This window comes from Etheostoma cragini, chromosome 4, assembly GCF_013103735.1.
Source record: "Etheostoma cragini isolate CJK2018 chromosome 4, CSU_Ecrag_1.0, whole genome shotgun sequence".
Lineage (NCBI taxonomy): Eukaryota > Metazoa > Chordata > Actinopteri > Perciformes > Percidae > Etheostoma > Etheostoma cragini.
The window spans coordinates 19,498,245-19,511,747 of record NC_048410.1 but is presented as its reverse complement, the minus strand read 5'-3'; the positions used below and the strand labels follow the sequence as shown (position 1 = coordinate 19,511,747).

The following is a 13,503-nucleotide window of genomic DNA, read 5'->3' as shown; positions in this document are numbered from 1 at the left end:
GCCAGTTCTCAGTGAAAGGAAAAGAGAGGGGGAGGAAAGAAAAAGAGAGAGACTCATGGTGGAGTGGTGGAAAAAGGAGGGAGGACTGAGGGGGACTGCTTTTAGTGTACAATTTAAAAACAAAACAACAGAAAATATACTTCATCCCACTTCATCCCCTCTCCTCTTTCCTACATTTGTTTCCTCCTTTCTGCCCTCTACCTCACTTCTTTGGTCCTCTCCTCTTTCCCACAACTGTCCCACATCCACCCCGACGCCCCGTTGTGTTTGCAATTTTGTTGACAGCTGTGCAGAACGTATCAGAAGAAGTAGTTAAAGTGCACGATGATTGCATATGTCTACTGTAAATTTTATTTAATCGGTTATTTTTTTGTTGGTTTTAAAAAAATATAAAAGTCGAGAAAAAATCTTTTTTTTTAAAACAATTTTACCTTTAACCTTGGAAATAAAAGGAGCATCATCTCTAGACCACAGTGATGGATGTGTGTGCTTATTTGTTATCTTTCAGTTGGAATGTGACTGAGAGTTTATGACCCTCAGTTTAGGACTTGCAGAGCAAAAGAACAGTGGGGGTAAAAGAGGGACTGCAACCAGAGACAGGATGTGTCTCTAAAACATCAATTCTGCTTCTGACACATTTGTAGAGCTGGGTTATAACAAAATGTACCAGAACATCTTATGTTATAGAACAGAGTATTGCAAAACAACTTAATGCAACAAACAACAAAGTATATACTTATAACAACAAACTTAATGCATGACCAACATGTCTTAATTTATGTTGAAATAATGCTTTTGCCATTTAGCTTAAAGGTTTAATGCAAATCACACACAATGTTTAAGCACGTATAGCATTTTAAATCCCAACAGAATGCAGTTATAACACTATAGAGCACACAGCCATCTGTAAACATGGAACATTGCCAGTTTCAGCAATAGACCGTTGTAAATATATATAGTGAAGAGGCTGCAAACGGTTAGTTATGTTTGCAGCCTCTAACCAACCCACGCTTTTATTTTCCTCATTGTGGTCCGTCTGTCTTTGTTTTTAAACTCTGGCTCCTCTTGCGGAGCGGGGGAAATGTTGCATTTAATTGCTGTCTGAAAATAAAATATTTCAGTGCTATTGATGCACTGATGCTTACATTTTAGTATATTTAGGTATTCAGTAGTGGTTAAATGTAGTATTCACTTGCCTATGAAGTCCAAATCTTAATGTGGATTTTTTTTCTTTCATACTGGCATAATGTTTTTAAAAGGCTGAAAAACAGTTATGAGTTGTTGTTTTTTCTTTTTCACGACTGTAGCACACAGAGAGGAAACATGTCCCTGCAAGATCGTCTGTTTCAAAGTTTCAGAGCTGTAAGACATCGCATTTTTTTAACCTACTTGTACGAACATAGTTAAATATTCATTTTACCTACATCTGTTAAGCTTGGTTTTCCTTGTTTGTTAGTTTTTTTTAACTCTCTGTGGGTTTTAGCTGTGTCTGTTTTCTCCGTCCGTTTTCTTCGTCCCGTAAAATATTCTTGAAACTGTTTAACTTTGAGAGCAACGTACCTCTCAGTATTCCCACACCTGGCTAACTGATGGAGCTAATTATGAAACGGAGGGAGGAGGAGCAAACTAGGGAAAATATGAAGTCAGACTGCCAGACTCCATTTTACAATCCACATAGCAGTTGGGGGGGGGGGGATACAGACTGGCAAGGTGAGTGTTACTTGCAAGGAAAGAATACTCTTCTTATTTACTAAGCTGCTGTTTTGTTCCCGATTCATTGTTTAGTGTGTTTAGTAGTATGACGATATGTCAAAAGAATAACTTTTATAATACGCGTCTAGAGTCCAAGGCCATGTCTTCTTCTTCCTTTTTTTCCCATTTCCTAGTTTTTGAGCCATTACAGAGCTACTGTGAGCCATCACAGCTACATAACATGTGGCACACCTATGTGTGGCTAGAGTTGGAGTTAACCGGCAGCGTTAGCTTTAGCAAAGCGCTTCAGACTCCTATAGAAGTAGAAGGTTAGTCCAGATTAGGCACTGTTGACATGTCAGCTGAACATGTTGTACTGTCAAATCGCACTTAAAACCTCTTCAGTCTAACCATTGAGTAGACAGCAGAGGGCTAACCCAATATGTTTTGCACAATTGTGGATCAATAATGGCCGAGGGACACTTAGCTTTTCTGGACAGGAAAACATATAAAATCCAAGCTCCATCAGTAGTCCCTGCCATGCAACAATGTAGGTACAAGTTCGAAACAATCTAAAGTTATTCAAATAAATAATTCATGTTGTGTCTGACTTATAGTGTGTACCTCCGTTCAAATAGTTATTACTGAAGGGAGTGGGTTGCAGGAGATCAGTGTTTGGAACCGGAGGGTCTTCGGTTCAAAGTACGGAGTACGGGGTACATACAAAGTATGGACCAAAGTACGGAGTGTGGATCAGTACCCGGAGAGATGCCACTTCACCTCCTGAGCACTGTCAGGTGCCCTTGTGCAAGGCACAATAGCCCCCCTCGTGACTGATCAGGGTGCTGGTTCAGCTGGCAGCCCACTTACTCTGACATCTCAGTTTTTGTGCATGATTAGGTCCTGAACATATGTGTGTATTTCAGACTTGTGTGTATTGATTACTAACAAACAGAGTTTAAATTGTAATTTTCCCACTGGGGATCAATAAACAGTATAAATTATTAAGAATATGATCAATATAACAGCTGATTCAAAACTGTAGTGTATATGTAGGGAAAGCGCTGCGGGCAACTTTTGAGCTGTGGGTTGGGCACCTCTATTATGTCATAAAGAATGTGTTTTGTTTCTTTAGAGAAAAGAAGAGGACTCATGGTTCTGTGGGGGAGCTGCTGTCCTACTGTGCTCCGTGTCAGGATGTCCTGAAGGATCTAGTCTCTACCAGCCGTGGACACTGGTTCTGCAGATAGCGCATCGCATACCGGGACCAGTCTGCTTCATCAGGAGACTCCACCTTTCCCCAATGTGGAAAAAGATCCCAAACAAACGGCACTGTACAAAGTAAGACAGTACTTCTGTCTGCTGATGATATTATGTCTAGTTTTTCAGCATTGTCAATAAAGGGGAATTTCTGTATTTTATTATTTTATTACCTGGGCGAGGGCTGAACGAGATATATATATATATATATATATATATATATATTTGGTGAGTTTTTTTAGCATCGACATCGCAATGTCACATTGCAGGTTGTTTTGATGTTGACGTTAAAACTTTTTTGCTGCTTGATAGAAAAGTAAACTTTCACCGTTCTCTTTTTACACTATAATTACCGTCCAACCCCTCCCGTTTAAGACAGGTAGCAATGTGGGCTACCCAAGCTAAATCACCTGATTAATGCAACATAATCCCAACATCTACCGGGCATTTTCCCCACGCAGAAAGTTGCTACCAGCCAGGCTAAAGTTATATAGTTACCCTAAAGAAGCAAGGGTTTTGTCCGTCTCAACTAATGTAACTGTTCGGAGTGGCAACGCTGGAAACGTAACAATCATCTTCTACAGAAGTTGGTGTCTGATCTAAAGTAATTTACAGATTGAATTTTTCTTGGATATGCATAGTTTGTTGCTAGTGCGCGCGACATGCAAGTCTGATCAATTTTTCAAACTAACTAGCTGGCCCCGCTAGTTGAGCACAACCTGAAATTTAGAAGAAGCAACATAATATTATAATTATAAACACAATGGTGTCATGGTAGTTAACCTGTGTAAGAAGAAGAGTAACGTTAGTCACAGCGCTTACTTGCTTTGGGGTTTGTAAAGCATTAAAGTTTAACAAAGAATGGGTCACATTAGAAAAGATCTTTTTTCATTTTTGCCTTCTATGTAGATGCACTCCTCTCTCAAATGGCCGCGGTAGTTGAGAATGATTTATTATTTCCAAATAGAGCTATTTATGTCATCTTTTTTTTAAAAATACTTTTTTCATATTGCGTCAGTTTTTTACAGTATTGTGCAGGCCAATACTGGGCCCTTCCTATGCATATGTGTCTTAAGTTCTCGCTCAATCCTGGACCAATTTCAAAGTTTTTTTTTTTTTTAGATTTTCAGAAACCTAATGAAATATATATTTAAAAAAAAAAGGCTTTATTGTTTTGTTCATAAAAATAATCACCAGATTCTCTAAATGTTCTTCTTTGGTGAAAACTTTAGTTTCAACAGATGGCGGTGAGAAGGAGGTTTTAGACGAACATGAGATCCGTCTGAAGAGGAGATGTAAATGTGTGACTGAACGAACTGATAAAACAAGAAGTGAAACCCTCCTCAAAACAATCTACACTTCGCTCTTCATCACAGAGGGACATAGTGACGAGGTTAATACCCAACGTGCTCTAATGCCGTTTGAGACAGTAACCAAGATGAAGACCAACCAAGACATTCCATTAATGTTTCACGACGTATTTAATAGTGACGCACCGCCACGCATCAGAGTCGTCATGACGAAAGGCATCTCTGGCGTTGGAAAGTCCTTTGCAGTGCAGAAGTTTACTCTGGATTGGGCAGATGGCTTGGAAAACCAAAATGTTGGTCTGATGATTCCTCTTCCATTCAGGGAGCTGAACTTGATCAAAGATGAGCAGTATAGTCTTGTCACGCTGATCCAGCTTTTTCATCCCACGTTAGAAGAGATTGAACCAGACAAGCTTGACGACTGTCAAGTTATGTTCATCTTTGACGGCCTGGACGAAAGCAACATCTTACTGGATTTTAAGAACAATGAGGTAGTTTCAGATCTTTTACAGACGTCATCACTTAACGTGCTGTTGACAAACCTAATCCAGGGGAATCTGCTTCCCACAGCTCTTGTCTGGATAACTTCCCGACCAGAAACTGCGGGTCAGATCCCTCCTGCGTGTATTGACAGGGTAACAGAAGTACGAGGCTTCATTGAGAGCAAGAAGGATGAGTACTTCAGGAGGAAAGTCGACGATGAAGAGATGGCCAGTAGAATTATCTCACATGTCGGGGCATCTAGGAAACTCAGCGTCATGTGTCTGATCCCACTCTTCAGCTGGATCACTGCTACAGTTATGGAGGACATGTTCACTAAAGACCAAAAAGAAGAGCCGCCCACGACCATGACTCACTTGTACTCACATTTCATTCTGGTTCAGACAAAGCAGAGAAAACGGAAGAATGATGAAGAACAGGAGACAAGCCCACATAAGCTGACGGAGGCGGACTGGGAAGTTATTTTGAAGATGGGGAGGCTGGCATTTGAAATGCTGGAGAAAAGAGACACCATGTTCTACCAAGAAGAACTGGACCGGTGTGGTCTGGATTTGACAGAAGCCTCTGTGTACTCAAAAGTTTATACAGCGTTTCTCAACAAAGAGTATGTGGTGTTCGACAAAATTGCCTACTACTTCATTCATTTGAGCATTCAGGAGTTTCTGGCAGCAATCTACGTGTTCCACTGTTATACCAATAGGAACATGGCGGTACTGGAGGACTTCCTGGGAATATACTGGGACAATGACAACAGTGATGGCATTCATCCTGATTACCCATCCCTGAATGACTTCCTTATAAGAGCAATGAAGAAATGCCTTGAACGTGAAAATGGCCACATGGACATGTTTGCCCGCTTTCTGCATGGCCTCTGTCTGGAGTCCAACCAGAGATTCTTTGAAGGCCTGCTGGGTCATACAGAAACCAGTCCAGAAACCGTCCAGAAAGCCATCAACAACCTAAAGGAGATGAAAAGTGATGGAATGCTTTCTAACAAAAACATTAACATCTTCCAATGTCTGATGGAGATAAACGACCCCTCGTTAAATCAAGAGATCCTAGAGTTCCTGAAGTCAAAGAGCAGATCCCAGAAGAAACTCACTGAGATCCACTGCTCAGCTCTGGGCTACATGCTGCAGCTGTCGGATGAGGTTCTGGATGAGTTGGACCTGCACCAGTACACCACAACACTTTGGGGACGAGAGAGACTGATTCCAGCTGTGACAAACTGCAGAAAGGCTGTGTAAGTCCAATAGTAATTTATTTTTAAATTAGTGTAGATTAGTAGTCAACTTTTTCCAGTAAAAATGTTAAACTTTAAATTGTCTTCCTCTTGTTTTTTGCAAAATATGTTCTATTTTGTCATAGATATGCTTGAGCTGTTTCAAATTTACACTTACCAGTAAATGCAGTAAAGTTGTCTTTAGCATCTTGTCATTACACAGTACTTTCAGTGCGGCTTCTTTTATTATCAGACAAACAAATCAAGATGACCTCATGATAACTTAGTGGAGACAGACATGGGAGCAGATCACATTGACAGACTGAACATTACTATGCTCACCCTTCATCTTTTAAGATTCAAGCAAAATAAATAAAAATGACAGGTCTGCAGGTATGAAACACATAATTATTCTTTCATGTGAAACATAAATATAAGCTCAGCTGAACCACTGACATGGAGAGCCAATGTTAATCAAAACCGGATATGTTGAACAGTTTTTCCATCCAGTGCGTGAATTAAATATAAAGTGTCCTCTTTTTATGGTTACATATTTTGTAATGTATGTGCCTAACAGACTTTCTGGCTGTGAAATCACGGATACTTCCTGTGAAGTTGTGGCCTCTGCTCTGAAGTCCAACCCCTCCCATCTGAGGGAGCTGGACCTGACTGACAACAACCTGAAGCAATCAGGAATAACTCTTCTGTCTGCTGGACTGGAGAGTCCCAACTGTAAACTCGAGACGCTAAGGTCAGTTTCAAATCCTTGACTTAGTTTCACATACCTGGTTCATACATCTTTCTGGGTTTGCCTGAGCACAAAGAAATATTTCCTGCAACATGTTCTTTTTTTCAGGATGGCTAAAAAATTAGCAAAGTAACAAAAGTTTGAGAAAGGAAATTAGCATTCACATACTCATTTTGTGGTCTCATCAGTCAGTGAAGATGATATCAGTACTGATAAGGCTGACAGTAATAAACAGAGTTTTTGGAGATCTGATGATGGCAGATAAAACAGGCTGCAAACTGTTTGAGCTTGGATCATTAATAGATTTGTAGCTACTCCATTGCTGACATTATGATGGTCCACAATAACAGAATGTCAAAGGAAATAAAATATAAAATGGGCATAGTAATGCCTATTTCATAGAGCTACAAACTACAATGAAGAGATCTGCTCTAATAATTATAATAAAAACATGCATTTCTTTATCCAGAATGATGGGCTGCGGTTTGTCAGAGGTCAGCTGTGCTTCTCTGGCCTCAGCTCTGAAGGCCAACCCCTCCAGTTTGAGAGAGCTGGAGCTGAGTAACAACAAGCTGCAGGATTCTGGATTGAAGCTGCTCTGTGGCTTTCTGGAGAGTATACACTGTAGACTGGAGACTCTGAGGTCAGACATATTTTTTTTACTTTTGTGCTGAGATTATATTTTGTGAAAGTTGTGGTGACACTACTCTGTCGACGATGTTTTACTTCCAGGATTGCTCTGGTGCTGCCAAATTTAACCTGTTGGTTCTAGAATAATAAGATCAATTGCTTTTTTAGTCCCCTAGATGGAAAATTGAAGTGAGATTAAAAAACCAGAGACATTTCTTTTTTTGTTTTGCTTTGGAGATATAATTTGAAGTTGGAAAAAAATTAAAGAATATCACTCTGTTTCTGATAGATTTATAAAGCTATAGGATGTACGGACAGACTAGTTTTAAACTGAAGGTTCTTTAGTCAATTATTGAGTCAAATCTTGCATCAATTTCTGCTTTATTGTTTTGGAATTGTGTGTTTTTACTGCAGCGTTCAGGCTCTGTATAAATAATGAGATACTATCGATCTCTGGAAGCCCACAGAATGCTTTGAACAGAGTATCAAACATTGTGATAGTGTCTTCAAAAGTTACATAATTTATTATGTTTATTAAATTTATAATTTTATTCAGATTGAGGAGGTGCCATTTGTCAAACATCAGCTGTGGTTCTCTGGCCTCGGCTCTGAAGTCCAATGGCTCCCATCTGAGAGAGCTGGACCTGGAGAACAACAGGCTGCAGGACTCAGGAGTGAAGCTGCTGTGTGATTTTCTGAAGAATCAACATTGTAGGCTGGACACTCTGAGGTCAGTTCACTGACTCTGTTAGTGTTGAGATCTTATTTTTAATTAACATTTCAATACAATGTAAGTACATTCATAACTTACATACATACATTTTCTTTTGTATGTATTTTTATTTTATTGTACTGAATTTAGTGTGCATTCATAAAAGATGTGCTTATCTCCAAGAAAGTTTAGAAAATGTCCACTCTGACAGTTTTATTAAATAAATGTTTCTAATTTTTGGTAAAGTGTCACATCTTCATACAGACATCTGAACTTTGTTTTAATGTGATGATGTTAACTTTTTCAAGTTGGTTTCCATTCATTTCAATGTGTTTTCTTAAATAATAAAAGAAAAAGTTTAATGCTATGATCCACGAGGACAAAGTCACTCTACTCATTTTACAAGTTAATTGATAGATTAACTGAAAACATTTTTATGCAGATTGTGGCACTGCGGTTTGTCAGAGATCAGCTGTGCTTCCTTGGCCTCAGCTCTGAGGTCCAACCCCTCCAGTCTGAGAGACCTGGAGCTGAGTCTCAACAAGCTGCAGGATTCTGGGCTGAAGCTGCTGTCTGCTCTTGTGGAGAGTCCACGCTGCAGACTGGAGGCTCTGAGGTCAGTGAGGGAGACCAACTCAGCCTATGCTGGTTCAGCAGTATTTTAATGAACACATGAAGGTTAATGCATTTCTAACCGAAGGGTATCCCTCCAGTTCTACCTTAAGCACAACATATTGGCGCATTTACCCTTTTGAGGTTAGTTTTTTTTTTTTCTTTCATCTGTTAGTTTTCTTTTACTCTTTGCAAACCTTAAAATGCAAGCTGACAATGCAAAGCCAAGCAAAATTTTACAGTTGGTTGCCACTTTTGAACAGACAAGTGGGATTTTTTTTTAGGAGAAAAGGTTTGTTTTCCTATGAGGTTTTTAGATCTAGACTTATTTCCTCTAATGCAGGCTCAGAACGTCAGCTGCAGTCAGTTGTAGTTTTTGCAGAGAAGATGGGATACAAGCATTGGATAAGTTGGCACATGTCAGGACTCTGCAGCTGGGTCATAAATTCTGGGACTGTGTTCATCTCTACAGGATCAATGGCAAGATGATTAGACAAATGGCAAGTTCGGATGAGAAACACAAAAAAAGTGAGTGTTTAAACCAATGTCCTAATGTCATCAAACTGTTTTCTTCAAAAGGAGTCTGTCCTCGTATAACACAAATATTCGTCAATTCCGTTTTTTGTTCGAGCTATAAATATTTAACATTTTTGCCTGCTATGTTTCTGACCCTGATTCATGTTTTCATTTTTGTTCTTTCTCCTTCACCTCTCTCCGTCAGATGACTCGGGTGTTAAACTGCATGTGAAAACAATACTCCCTGAGGATCACAGAAAGGTGAGAGAGGAGCAGTTGTATAGTGTGAAGTATTTCTTTTTTTGATTTCACCACGGGACCATTTTTATTGAATTTGTACCATGTGAGCTGAGGGCGAGTAGTTGTGGTTTGTTTTCATTTAATTACAAATTTAACTTGACTTCTGTTAAAATAACTCCCTTTGTGCCTTTCTTAATTCCAGCCTCCATTATCCTTCTCACCTGAACACACAACTGAATGTTCATACAGGTAATCCTATAATATGACAAAACACTATCCCAACATCTTTCATTGTTTGTCAAATTGTGTCAAGGGTCTGTTGTCTGTGGCAAGCTAGTCAAAGCTGAACACTGTAGGTTCAGTAATCATAAAACACCCAGCGGTCACAGCATTTTGGACCGGGTCCTCATTTATAAAACGGTGTAAAGTCCAAATAAAAAATAATCTGATTCATTAAACTGTGAACACAAACAAAAATAGTCAGAGGCTGATGGCTGCAGCAGCTGTTAATGCAGGCAGTTCAACAAACTGGACAAACAGGTCACACATGGAGGTGGATACTTTGAAGGCTTTTCAGCCAGCTCAACATCAGAGAATGAACTGGTGGAGGCATGCAGCCACGGCTGCGTTTGTATAGCCTCATACTTTTTGCCTTTCATTCATTCACACCGTTAGGAGAAACTTGGGCTTCCGGTACAGATTCAGGTGGCTTAAACACAACATGAAGAGGCAACACGGCAGCTATGATGACCTGAGGGTGGTTGATGAGGAAATAAGATGCAGGTGAGAAAGTGGTCGGCAAGGGCCAGGGAGAGCAGAACAGGGAAGAGGTGTGAAGATGGGCGGTGCAGTGAGAGGATGGGGGGTGGGGGAGGGGGGCGTCCTTTCTTTTGAAGTGTCGCATGAAGTTGTCTGATGTATGGGCGGAGTTAGCAACAGCTTTTAGCTGAACGGCTTCAATATATGCTTCTTATATTGTCCCTTTCGGTGTCCTACAGGTTTAGGTGTCCTGGTCCAGGTGTGTTCCGGTGTAGTTTGACTGGACTGGTGTTTGTTATGGCTCAAGAGGCGGAGCTGCTGTACAGTACTGTCCAATGGGATCAGGGCCTCCTCAAACCAGCTGGCAAGAAGGCCGCGGGGCCACTGTTCAAGATCAAGTGTTCTGAGGATGCTGCTATCCTTCATCTCCGCCTGCCACACTGTGAAACAAAGGATGGTAAGACATGGCTGTATACAATGTCGAAACATAAAGAAGTAACCTTTGCAAAGATTCATGATAATGTGTAGCATTGAAGAATTTGCATAGCTATCATATTGATATTGATAATAACTCTTTGACCAGGAAAAAAAAAAATATACATACATACATACATACATACATACATACATACATACATACATACATACACACACAAACACACATTATTCAGACAAGAAATGATTCAAACTTCATTAAGTTTACTGGGTTTTGAATTAGTTTTTTTTGGTCCAGAAAGGCTAAGTGACACTCGATCATTATTGAAACGCAGCTGTGCTCTACATATTAAGTTGACTCTGTTTTTCTTTGGGTCATCTGCAGTCTACTCAGGTTAGATTAAGGAGGTTTAACTGAATTTTTATGTTTTTCCTTTTTTCAGTCTACAGTATGACACCGCTGATATCACAATAGTGTGAACCCTAGACTAACCTTCTATTTCTATTGTAGTTTGAAGAAGAGTTTAGCTAAAGCAACACATTGCCTGTTAATTCCTGTTTGTTGTAGGCTGCATTATTGTGCACACAGAAACAGGAACCTGTTTCTATTTAAAGGCCCTGACACATTAACCCGATAATCGGCCGTGCTTTAGTCAGCGCACATTTTGATGGTAAGCTTCCAGTTTCTTTAACCAAAGACTTCCAGTTTTCATTCAACTGTTGCTCAGAGGTATCTTTGTCTTTTTGCACTTTCAGTTGCCAATCTACGCTTGGTTCACCATGTACAAAACAAACCCTTTACTCAATAACATCCATTTGTAAAGAAGACTTTCTCCAACCTAAAAGCAGATTTAGAGAAGTGCTCCCAGACATCTGACTAATAATGGTCTCATGGCAGGAGAATACAAACGGTATTGTATATCAAATTTTAATGGAGCTAATCAGTAAATGCACACATCCCGACACATCACATGTGGGACCGAAACATAATAAATTCAAAAATAAAAAGCCAAACTGGTATCATGGACCAGTTATATGGATCATTGGGAGGCACCAGACTTAATGATGAGTGGTAAGAAATGATTTAGGTGGAGATGCTACTGTTGTAGCAGTTATAAAAAGGTTTACCATCTCTTTGCTTTCCCAGCGCTGCTCGTTGATGGCATGTTGTCGGTCGCCCACGTCACTGATGACGGAATGAGCATCTTGGAGCCGCTGGAGATTACGGTTACTCATGCTGTCGTAAAGGTCCCCCACCTCGCTGCCTTTGGCCTGGTTTGGGATTTCGTTAAAAGATTTCTGAACATGACCCAGCCAATAGAGGGCCAAGTTCTGCTGTTCCTCCGACCCCTGTACGAAGTACATCAAGTACTCGACGTGTTGCTGCTTCCCGACAACGTCCTTCTAGATGAGGTAAAGCAATCGTCATATGTGCTCACCATCAGCCTATGCTCTTGTTTTAAGCCCCAGCAGTTTCCACATAGATGATTCACACTTTGCTTCTCTTGTTAAAAATCAAAATCAATCTGAACTGAAAATCTTTAGATTGCTCTTTAGTTTGTAGACTTTTTATTCTTCTGGGTTCTCTCTGAGCCTGTTTTTCTGTCGGCTAGCATCATTCATGATACTTCCTATTTTAGGCTTTAATTAATTAACTTTAAAGTATATCCTCATTATGTTTTTAATTTACTGTAATTCTCTATCTGCAAAGCACGTTGGTCAGCATTTCTTGTTTTCAAATACTCTATAAATAAAATCGACTATCTAAGCATAAACTAATAAAACATGTCCTCTTTCTAAAGGTTGAAAAGAAACGAGGTGCGGCGCACGTCACAGCCTTTTCCAAATGTTACCTCGGCTTTGGTCAAAGTTACAGTCTCCACTGTGAACCTGACAGCTTCACAATACAGCCCGATGTGAGTCAAGTCACTTCTAATTCTCACACACATAATCATCAATAATACAATTTCCGGTGTCATGTACGGTAGATTCCCAATCGGGGAATTACCAGATAAACATGTTTACAACTGGTTTGAAAATCACGCATTGCTACTGGTTTTCAGTCTGCACCCTTTCACTCGAAGTATGGACCAAATTTGCATCCGACGTTTGAAGTTTTCCTGACTACGAAGACGGAGAAAGTGACTTTGATGGTTCAGGATCAGGAGAGGAAAGTAATCTGGAAACGTCAGGTCTTACTCAAAGGTAACGAGGTTGCCCTCTTGCAGGAGCACTCCACCGGATGTCGGAGTTCAGCCATATACGCTGGAAGAGATTAGATATGTAGCTCTCCTGCCCATTTGAGAACTCCCAGAGCAGACATGTTGCTGTAGCACATAAAAACATGACATTTAATTTCTGTTTATTTTACAATGTTGTAATTTCTAAGAGATGTCTGTGTAAAAGTGATTGTTGGTTATATGCTAAAAGTATTTTCCCTGGTTATCTTCAAGGTCCAAGAGGGGTAATTCCAAAGAGAAATGTCCCATCATTAGACAGCGTCCAAGCAGAGGACGCCATACCAGCAAAGGACAACATCTCGGCTGACAAGAAGCTGCACACCAGTCAAATACAGTTTCTTGACAGTGTGTCCTGTTGACCTGTTCTGAACCACCTTCTGCATAAACTTCATGAGCTTCACTATTCACTTCACTATTCTCACAACTGCGGCTTTACCCAACAGCGTCTCACATCAACAGTTTAGCTGACACAGACGCACAGAAACCGACAGGATGAAGCTCTGCATTCACAACACTAGTCCTACGATGCTGCATCTTCCCACTGAGGTGTGGGTGTGTTTACAGTATTTGTGCTTTAGAACGTAAACGCTGCAAGACAATAAAAAAAAAATGTTTGATTCACTGCT

The 13,503-nt window shown here is 40.1% G+C and overlaps 1 protein-coding gene across 5 annotated transcripts; it reads left to right on the top strand.

Moving 5' to 3' along the window:
• Nucleotides 1-1,448: 1,448 nt before the first annotated feature.
• LOC117943690 (NACHT, LRR and PYD domains-containing protein 12-like) lies at nt 1,449-13,278 on the top strand. Of its 5 annotated transcripts, none has more exons than XM_034869970.1 (15): nt 1,449-1,710; nt 2,828-3,033; nt 4,194-6,006; nt 6,563-6,736; nt 7,203-7,376; nt 7,920-8,093; nt 8,518-8,691; nt 9,160-9,215; nt 9,409-9,464; nt 9,646-9,692; nt 10,442-10,659; nt 11,785-12,050; nt 12,440-12,553; nt 12,701-12,842; nt 13,091-13,278. In XM_034869970.1, the coding sequence occupies exons 3-15, from the start codon at nt 4,367-4,369 to the stop codon at nt 13,234-13,236; spliced, it is 3,381 nt and encodes a 1,126-aa protein (XP_034725861.1). In that variant the 5' UTR covers nt 1,449-1,710; nt 2,828-3,033; nt 4,194-4,366; the 3' UTR covers nt 13,237-13,278. The 5 variants fall into 5 exon arrangements, with proteins under 5 accessions (XP_034725861.1, XP_034725860.1, XP_034725862.1 ...); XM_034869969.1 differs by having other exon boundaries at nt 4,191-6,006; XM_034869971.1 differs by lacking the exons at nt 1,449-1,710; nt 2,828-3,033; nt 7,920-8,093 and having other exon boundaries at nt 4,424-6,006.
• Nucleotides 13,279-13,503: the final 225 nt, after the last annotated feature.

What these genes read in the sequence shown, in the direction of transcription:
- LOC117943690 (XM_034869970.1), top strand. Translation starts at nt 4,367, where the DNA reads ATGCCGTTTGAGACAGTAACCAAGATGAAGACCAACCAAGACATTCCA. An exon ending in ACAAACTGCAGAAAGGCTGT is followed by an intron (nt 6,007 to 6,562) that starts GTAAGTCCAATA and finishes TGTGCCTAACAG; the next exon opens with ACTTTCTGGCTGTGAAATCA. An exon ending in ACACTGTGAAACAAAGGATG is followed by an intron (nt 10,660 to 11,784) that starts GTAAGACATGGC and finishes TTGCTTTCCCAG; the next exon opens with CGCTGCTCGTTGATGGCATG.